This window comes from Schistocerca piceifrons, chromosome X (genome assembly GCF_021461385.2).
Source record: "Schistocerca piceifrons isolate TAMUIC-IGC-003096 chromosome X, iqSchPice1.1, whole genome shotgun sequence".
NCBI lineage: Eukaryota > Metazoa > Arthropoda > Insecta > Orthoptera > Acrididae > Schistocerca > Schistocerca piceifrons.
The window spans coordinates 618,425,788-618,435,791 of NC_060149.1; the positions used below are offsets into that span (position 1 = coordinate 618,425,788).

Here is a 10,004-nt window from a genome sequence, read left to right on the forward strand (position 1 = left end):
ACCTAAAAGCCACAATGGGGCTGACTGTGCTGAGATATTGTTAGAAAATGAATATTTGCATACTTGGAAATATACATGGTTTATTAGGTATTGGTTCAACACAAAGCATGTATAACAACAACAACAATGTACAGAGAAACCACACCTGGGTGGGTATTACCAACCACTGAACATAAAATACTGACTTTAGTTATTAAAGAACACCAAAGATGTAAAATACATCAGCACACTCCCTTATTTAATAACTTGGAAAGTACACTCTTATTACACAAATACTGATATCTAATGGAAAATAGTGGCTTTGTTAGTATATCAGCAAGTTATTCTTCTGTGTCTACTTTTGCAACTGTGATTTTACCAGCACTAATTAGTTCATGAACAAAGAAATGCCTTATACGAATATGCTTCGTTCTTTGGTGAAACTCGGGATTCTGCGCCAGCCAGATAGTAGCTTTGTTGTCAACCTACAGAACTGGTGTTCCCTCCAATTGATCCAATTCTGTCAGCAACATCATGATCCAGGTAACTTCCCAAGCAGCTTCGCTGGCAGCCACAACCTCGGCTTCAGTTGTGGATATGGCAACAGAAGATTGTCTTTGACTAATCCAGGAGACAGGTGCCCCAGAATACAGACAAAGAATACCTGACATTGAGCGCCCAGAGCCAAGATCACCACTATAGTCAGCATCACTATAACACTCTAAAACCTGCTTCTTAGAATTGTTTTTGTATATAAGTCCATAATTTGTTGTGCTTCTCATATATCGTAAGATTCTTTTAACTTCCACTACATCACAATCTCTTTGTTTTTCAAGATTTATTGATACAACACTGACAGCATATGCAATGTCAGCACATGTCCCACATATCAGAAACATCAGTTCTCTAACAGCTTGCCTGTATGGAAATTCAGAGATGCAAGGACTTTCTGCTGTATCATTGTCCTTTATAATGGGTGCAGTTACAGCCTTGCAGTTCTTCATGTTGAATTGCTCTAGTATTTTCTCTGTGTAATGAGTCTGACTTACACATACAGTTCCACATTCTTGTTGGTCAATTTTCAGACCTAAGAAAAATGATACAGGTACTCTTCTCTTAAATCATTGACAATGTCTTTAAGTTCCTGTTCACTGTAAGCTGCAGTCAGACCATCATCAACATAAAGCACAAGGAATATATTCTTACAGCCTTTCTGTCTCATGAAAAGACAAGGATCACCTTCACTCCTCTGGAAGCCCAATTTAGTGAGATGATTACTGAACTTCTCATTCCAGCAATGCGGAGCCTCTTTCAGTCTGTATAGTCTTTTCACAAGTGGCATACTCTTCCAGACCCATCATCACATCCTTCAGGTTGTTGCATATAAATGGTTTCTTTTAAATCACCATAAAGAAAAGCAGTTGAAACATCAATTTGTAAAAGTTTCATGCTCTCACTCAGCAACACTTAGTAGTGCTTGAGGTGGTAGACAGTCTAGCTACAGCACTGAACATCTGGTCATAGTCCACTCCTCTCTGCTGTGAATAATCCTTAATCACCAGTCTTGCCTTGAAGTTATTGACTGAGCCATCAGCAATTGTTTTAACTTTATACACCCATCTATTAGGAATGGCCCTCTTTCCATATGGTTGGTCAACCAGATCCCAAGTTTTATTTTCTTGAAGAGCTTTTATTTCGGAATCCATGGCTTCCTTCGAGAAATCGTTTTGAACAGACTTCATGGCATCACTGTATGTTTCTGGTTCCTGGAAAGATATTGAGAGGTGCATTACATAATCATTAAATTTTTGTGGAAGTCTGAGGGTTAACCGATCATGCAGACATGGTAAAGCTTCTCCACTTATGTCTTCCTGATCTTCCTCGTAAGGGTATTCATCTACATCCAAGGAACTGCCATCCTATTTATTCTCACTATCAATACCATACTGGTCTTCAGTTTCAGGTGCTGGATCCTGATGATTGAAAACATTCACTGGAAGAGTTGAACTTTTCTCACTCTTCAGTTGCCTCTCCTCAAAGATGACATCTCGTGACCTAATGAGTTTGCACACCTCTCCACAATAAACTCTGTAACCCTCACTGTTATCATATCGAAATAGAGACACTTTTCAGTGCTTTTCGGTCCATTTTCCTTCTCTGTTGTTTTGGAATATGACCATAGCAGGTGGAGCCTATCACCCACAGATGTTTCAGTCTTGGCTTCTTTCCATACCGCAGTTCATATGGAGATGTTCCTGGAATACGGAAATGCCCTGTTTGGTTCAGAATGTAGGTTGCAGTGTTCACCATCTTCGCCCAAAGTTTCTGTGGAATGTTTCCGTGTGCATGCATTATGGCTGTGGCAGTTTCCACAAATGTGCGGTGCTCTCTTTCACTACACCCATTTTGTTCTGAAGTGTATGGCATTGTGAGGCATTGAATTATACCCTCTTTGTGAAGAATCTCTTTTGCTTGTTTGTTGTCAATTTTTTTCCATTAGCACTCTGAAGTTCCTTGGTGGTATGTTCAGCAGCTTTTGCTTCAGCTATGAACTGCCTTAACTTTTCTGCAACTCCAGACTTTTCTCATATGAAATATGTTGCCCTAAACTATGTACAATCATCTTTGAAAAGAACAAAACACCAGTCCCCTGACACAGAAGGTACTTGTAACGGATCACATACATCAGCGTGAATAAGCTCACCTGGTTCTGCTGTCCTTTTTCTGGTGCCAAATGGTAATCGATGAGCCTTGCCGTAAATACAGCCTTCACAAGGTTCACTGTCCATTTCCACCTCAATATTTAACTCGCTACGAAGTACAGGCTTCACATGCCACTTGTCCTGTTGTCCAAATCTTTCATGATAAAGCTGCAATGTATTGTCCCTGTGAGTGGCATTAACTTCACTGAGGGAGCTAGGTTTCACATTTATTACAGAAAGTTTAAAAAGGCCTCGAAAGCAATCACGGACACCTACCAATCTAGTGACATTATCAAGATGACGAACTTCTGCAGTTGATGTGACTTTACCTTCTGGATGTTTATCCTATGCTGCAAGAACAGAGAATAGATTCTTGTGAATCTGAGGTGCATACCATACATCTGTGAAGGTAATTCTGTTCCATTTTCCTGCAACTCCTGTTTCAATGTCTATTGAACCTATTCCAGTTGCTTCAATTATGTCACCATTAGCTGTAGTAACTAAGTGTTTTGGTAGAAAAGGCTGAAATGTGTTGAAACAATTCCTATCATTTGTAATATGACTTGTTGCACCATTGTCTATGTACTAGTCCTCATTTCTACATTCAGAGTTCATCACAGAAGATGTCACAGCAAGAAGTAGCATATTTGTATCTGTGGAAGCTGGTTTTGGGGGTTTGCCATCAGCTGCCCACTTTCTGCACACTTTAATTGCATGGTTGCATTACTTGCAGTAATTTCATATTAATCTCTTTTTCTACTTTCTCTCCATTGGATTTACTTACTGAAATAATAGCCTTGATGAATCTGTAGTGGCGGCTTCTTGTTTACTAAAATCATCCTCCTTTGTACTCAAAGCTTTTTCATATGCAAACAGTTGATTTGTTAAATTATCAATTGTTCTGTCATCTCTAGACATTAGCATCCAACTAGATTTAAACGAAAAAATTGTCTTCTGGTAGTGCACCTAATATTTTACAAGGCAAAAACAAATCAGTCATTTCTGAGTCATTTACCATATCTTTAGCCATTTCCTGTTTCATTTCACTCCACAAATTTTTCAGTTTGGAAATAGGCTGATGTGTCGCAATATCATCTTCACGAGCCTTTTTGTAACTAAGGAACTGCAAACAAAGGTTGTAAACTTTGTCTTCAGAGACACCATCAAATATTTTGCGTAATTCTGTCCTCACGTCACACGCTGTATTTAGACACATTATTTTCTGCAAAGTTTCTTACGACATATTTGTAGTCAAAACAAATAGAGCGTTGCTGTCTGCTTTGTTAAAATCTTGTAATGCACTTTTGTAGATCGCCCTTTGCTCAACAGTAGCATTTTCTGAATGAATACTAGGTTTCACTAACCTGCCTTCCACAACATCAGCCGGCCGAAGTGGCCGTGCAGTTCTAGGCGCTGCAGTCTGGAACCGCGAGACCGCTACGGTCGCAGGTTCGAATCCTGCCTCGGGCATGGATGTGTATGATGTACTTAGGTTAGTTAGGTTTAACTAGTTCTAAGTTGTAGGGGACTAATGACCTCAGAAGTTAAGTCCCATAGTGCTCAGAGCCATTTGAACCACAACATCATGTGCGCCAGGAATTCCTCGAAGACAAATACTTATTTTGTATTTCCAGGTTTCCCAATTTGTTTTGCCTCCCAGAAGTCCGATGTTGATAATTCTCATTGAATCCAGCATTGGTTGCGTGGAATTAACAACTTCAAAAAAGTCTTCTTGGAGATAACTTTAAAAACCTTTCGCACAGAGTTACGTTATTATTTTCATACAAGTGTCCTTTTAACAGGCACCTGGGCTGCAGATTCCTCGACTTGCGCCATAGGGTAGTGGGGTTTTGGGTTCCGCTGGATAGGTCAGGAGTCCACTACACGCAACAAGCGGCTACACGGGTAGCAGGGGTTGTGTGGCGTGGGCTGGGCTGTTTTTTAGGTTAGATGGCCTTGGGAAAGTACAGAAAGGGCAACAGCCTCAACGGGTGCGGGACAAAGTCAGGACATGCGGGGACCAAGCAGCAATCGGTATTGTAATTGTCAACTGTCGAAGCTGCGTTGGTAAAGTACCAGAACTTCAAGCGCTGATAGAAAGCACCGAAGCTGAAATCGTTATAGGTACAGAAAGCTGGCTTAAGCCAGAGATAAATTCTGCCGAAATTTTTACAAAGGTACAGACGGTGTTTAGAAAGGATAGATTGCATGCAACCGGTGGTGGAGTGTTCGTCGCTGTTAGTAGTAGTTTATCCTGTAGTGAAGTAGAAGTGGATAGTTCCTGTGAATTATTATGGGTGGAGGTTACACTCAACAACCGAACTAGGTTAATAATTGGCTCCTTTTACCGACCTCCCGACTCAGCAGCATTAGTGGCAGAACAACTGAGAGAAAATTTGGAATACATTTCACATAAATTTTCTCAGCATATTATAGTCTTAGGTGGAGATTTCAATTTACCAGGTATAGACTGGGACACTCAGATGTTTAGGACGGGTGGTAGGGACAGAGCATCGAGTGACATTATACTGAATGCACTATCCGAAAATTACCTCGAGCAATTAAACAGAGAACCGACTCGTGGAGATAACATCTTGGACCTACTGATAACAAACAGACCCGAACTTTTCGACTCTGTATGTACAGAACAGGGAATCAGTGATCATAAGGCCGTTGCAGCATCCCTGAATATGGAAGTTAATAGGAATATAAAAAAAGGGAGGAAGGTTTATCTGTTTAGCAAGAGTAATAGAAGACAGATTTCAGACTACCTAACAGATCAAAACGAAAATTTCTGTTCCGACACTGACAATGTTGAGTGTTTATGGAAAAAGTTCAAGGCAATCGTAAAATGCGTTTTAGACAGGTACGTGCCGAGTAAAACTGTGAGGGACGGGAAAAACCCACCGTGGTACAACAACAAAGTTAGGAAACTACTGCGAAAGCAAAGAGAGCTCCACTCCAAGTTTAAACGCAGCCAAAACCTCTCAGACAAACAGAAGCTAAAAGATGTCAAAGTTAGCGTAAGGAGGGCTATGCTTGAAGCGTTCAGTGAATTCGAAAGTAAAATTCTATGTACCGACTTGACAGAAAATCCTAGGAAGTTCTGGTCTTACGTTAAATCAGTAAGTGGCTCGAAACAGCATATCCAGACACTACGGGATGATGATGGCATTGAAACAGAGGATGACACGCGTAAAGCTGAAATACTAAACACCTTTTTCCAAAGCTGTTTCACAGAGGAAGACCGCACTGCAGTTCCTTCTCTAAATCCTCGCACAAACGAAAAAATGGCTGACATCGAAATAAGTGTCCAAGGAATAGAAAAGCAACTGGAATCACTCAATAGAGGAAAGTCCACTGGACCTGACGGGATACCAATTCGATTCTACACAGAGTACGCGAAAGAACTTGCCCCCCTTCTAACAGCCGTGTATCGCAAGTCTCTAGAGGAACGGAGGGTTCCAAATGATTGGAAAAGAGCACAGATAGTCCCAGTCTTCAAGAAGGGTCGTCGAGCAGATGCGCAAAACTATAGACCTATATCTCTGACGTCGATCTGTTGTAGAATTTTAGAACATGTTTTTTGCTCGAGTATCATGTCGTTTTTGGAAACCCAGAATCTACTATGTAGGAATCAACATGGATTCCGGAAACAGCAATCGTGTGAGACCCAACTCGCTTTATTTGTTCATGAGACCCAGAAAATATTAGATACAGGCTCCCAGGTAGATGCTATTTTTCTTGACTTCCGGAAGGCCTTCGATACAGTTCCGCACTGTCGCCTGATAAACAAAGTAAGAGCCTACGGAATATCAGACCAGCTGTGTGGCTGGATTGAAGAGTTTTTAGCAAACAGAACACAGCATGTTGTTATCAATGGAGAGACGTCTACAGACGTTAAAGTAAGCTCTGGCGTGCCACAGGGGAGTGTTATGGGACCATTGCTTTTCACAATATATATAAATGACCTAGTAGATAGTGTCGGAAGTTCCACGCGGCTTTTCGCGGATGATGCTGTAGTATACAGAGAAGTTGCAGCATTAGAAAATTGTAGCGAAATGCAGGAAGATCTGCAGCGGATAGGCACTTGGTGCAGGGAGTGGCAACTGACCCTTAACATAGACAAATGTAATGTATTGCGAATACATAGAAAGAAGGATCCTTTATTGTATGATTATATGATAGCGGAACAAACACTGGTTGCAGTTACTTCTGTAAAATATCTGGGAGTATGCGTGCGGAACGATTTGAAGTGGAATGATCATATAAAATTAATTGTTGGTAAGGCGGGTACCAGGTTGAGATTCATTGGGAGAGTGCTTAGAAAATGTAGTCCATCAACAAAGGAGGTGGCTTACAAAACACTCGTTCGACCTATACTTGAGTATTGTTCATCAGTGTGGGATCCATACCAGATTGGTCTGACGGAGGAGATAGAGAAGATCCAAAGAAGAGCGGCGCGTTTCGTCACAGGGTTATTTGGTAACCGTGATAGCGTTACGGAGATGCTTAACAAACTCAAGTGGCAGACTCTGCAAGAGTGGCGCCCTGCATCGCGGTGTAGCTTGCTCGCCAGGTTTCGAGAGGGTGCGTTTCTGGATGAGGTATCGAATATATTGCTTCCCCCTACTTATACCTCCCGAGGAGATCACGAATGTAAAATTAGAGAGATTAGAGCGCGCACGGAGGCTTTCAGACAGTCGTTCTTCCCGCGAACCATACGCAACTGGAACAGGAAAGGGAGGTACTGACAGTGGCACGTAAAGTGCCCTCCGCCACACACCGTTGGGTGGCTTGCGGAGTATAAATGTAGATGTAGATGTAGATGTAGATAATCTGCTGAAATTTTGTTAGTAAACGAATATGTGCATTCTTGGAAATACACATGGTTTATTAGGTACCAGTTCAATACAAAGCACATACAACAACAACAACAACATACAGAGAAACCACACACAGGTGCGTATTACCAACCACTGAACATAAAATACTGACTTTAGTTATTAAAGAACACCAAAGATGTAAAATACATTAACAGGCTGGCTCAAGAACAACCTGTCATTAATCCGCCAGGCAGATTCAATGTTAGCCCAGCGTAAATCCACATCGCTGTAGTTGTTACGTTCACATTTGCAGGTATCTGGGTAGATGAGGATTATGATACAGTTTTCGCTAATAGGTAACTGATTCAGAAAGGATATTTGTGTGTATAATTTGCAAATATGTCATGCAAAATTGCTGAACAATGTTGAATTAAGGTTTCTTGCCAGTGTGAAGATTTTGGTGTTGGCATGTATTGTATTGTATTGTATTTTGATTGATCCAGGCAATCATAGTATTGTACAGCTGTACATATGATATTTGACAGGTCAAGAAAGCTATTTACAAGTAATTTTTTTATTAATTTTTACATTATTTTGTAGCAAGGAAATAATCTATCTTAAACAAAACAGTTAATACAAATCATAGAATTGTAAGGTTGTACATACGATATTTGACAGGTCAAGAGAGCATATTTGCAAGTAATTTTTAATAAATTAATTTTACATTATTTTGTAATGAGGAAGTTAACTATCTTTAACAAAACAGTAAATACAAATGTTGTATGGTAAAATACAAACAGCCAATACAAATGTAATAGTAAAGTAGTCCAGTGTATTTCATAGACATGCACAGTATATAATAATCCTGTATATTTAATAGACATGCACAGTATATAATTTTGAGACCTAATTGAACATTTATCATAAAATTGTTTACAATTTTAACCCCTTTCAAAAAAATGATCAACTGCATAAAAGCAATGGTCCAAGAGATATTTTTTTAACTTATGTGTGAAGGCTCTTGGGTTCTTTGTTGCTTTGATTTCATTTGGTAAATTATTATACATTTGTACCCCAACATTTAAAACACTTTTTTGGTAGCAGGTAGTTCTAGACTGAATCATATGTAGGTCAGATTGCTGCCTTGTTGCATAATTATGAGTATCTCCATTGAATTTTAGTGTGCAGTCATTGTTTAACAGGTATGCCTTGACAAATGAGACGATATTATAAATGTAAGCAGAGGGCAGTGTCATAATGCCATTTGTTTTGAAATGTTGTCTGCATGATTCGTTATGTCTTAGATTACATATTATGTGTATTGCCTTTTTTTCCATTTTGAAAATATATCTACCTCCAGGTGAGTTCCCCCAAAATATGATTCCATACTATAATGTAGAATGGAAGTAAGCATAATATACATGTATAAGAACAGATTTTGTGACCGATTTTTTGAGTATCCTTAAAGTGTAACACACAGTTGATAGCTTTTTTGGGATATAATTTGTGTGAGTCTCCCACTTAAGATTTTCTTCAAGCCATATGCCAAGAAACTTGACAGAGTCCACACACATAAGCTCTTGGTTATTCAGAATCACATCAGGCATTTCTTGTTTTTGGGATGAGAGTCTGAAGTTGATGTACGTTGTTTTCTGTATATTTATAATCAGTTTGTTCTCGCTGAACCATTTGCTGAGTGACGACATAAGTGGTTTAACTTTTTGGTTGTGGTCCTCTGTATCAATACCTGTTATTAGTATACTCGTGTCATTGGCAAATAGTGTGGTATGTCCTGTAGCAAGCTTCGTGCTTATATCATCAATGTATAGCAGAAACAGCATGGGTCCCAGGATTGAGCCTTGTGGCACACCATATATACTAGGCATTTTGCCAGAGGAGTGGACAGTAGATTGATGGGTGGTTGTATTCTTTTTTTCAAAATTAATTTCAACTTTTTGAAATCTGTTTGACAGGTAAGATTCTAACCATTTGTTTGCAATTCCTCTTATACTTTTATTTGCTAACTTCTTAAGGAGTATGGTATGGTCAATTACATCAAAGGCTGTGGATAAATCTAAAAAGTTACCAGTAGTGATTTCCTTATTATCCAGTGCTTTTAAGGTTTTGTTGAGATACTCATAAATAGCTGTGGTAGTTGTCTTTTGCTTTCTAAAACCATGCTGGTGTTTTGTTAATAAGGATAGTTTATTAGTAAAGTCTTCCAATCCGGTGTCAAATAATTATTCAAATACTTTTGAGAATGAGCTGAGTTGTGCTATGGGCCTGTAATTGGCTACATCATTTTTAGGGCCCTTTTTGTGAAGTGGGGTAATTTTAGAAGTCCTTAGCAGGTCAGGGAAAACTTCATTTTTAAAGGATGCATTTATTATGTGGGTTAGGGGTTCTACAATGGATTCTCCACATTTCTTTACAATTAAATCATGTTGTAACAATGAATGGGCGAATTCCTTGGAAGTAAGCAGGGTTGTCCAACTGT

The 10,004-nt window shown here is 39.5% G+C and overlaps 1 protein-coding gene across 1 annotated transcript; it reads right to left on the reverse strand.

The window, feature by feature from the left end:
* Positions 1 to 464: 464 nt before the first annotated feature.
* Positions 465 to 983, reverse strand: LOC124722554 (secreted RxLR effector protein 161-like). The gene has a single exon (XM_047247696.1). It carries the CDS (start codon positions 981 to 983, stop codon positions 465 to 467), a length of 519 nt encoding a protein of 172 aa, XP_047103652.1.
* Positions 984 to 10,004: the final 9,021 nt, after the last annotated feature.

Coding starts and splice junctions, on each gene's coding strand:
- LOC124722554 (XM_047247696.1), bottom strand. CDS start 983: ATGAAGAACTGCAAGGCTGTAACTGCACCCATTATAAAGGACAATGAT.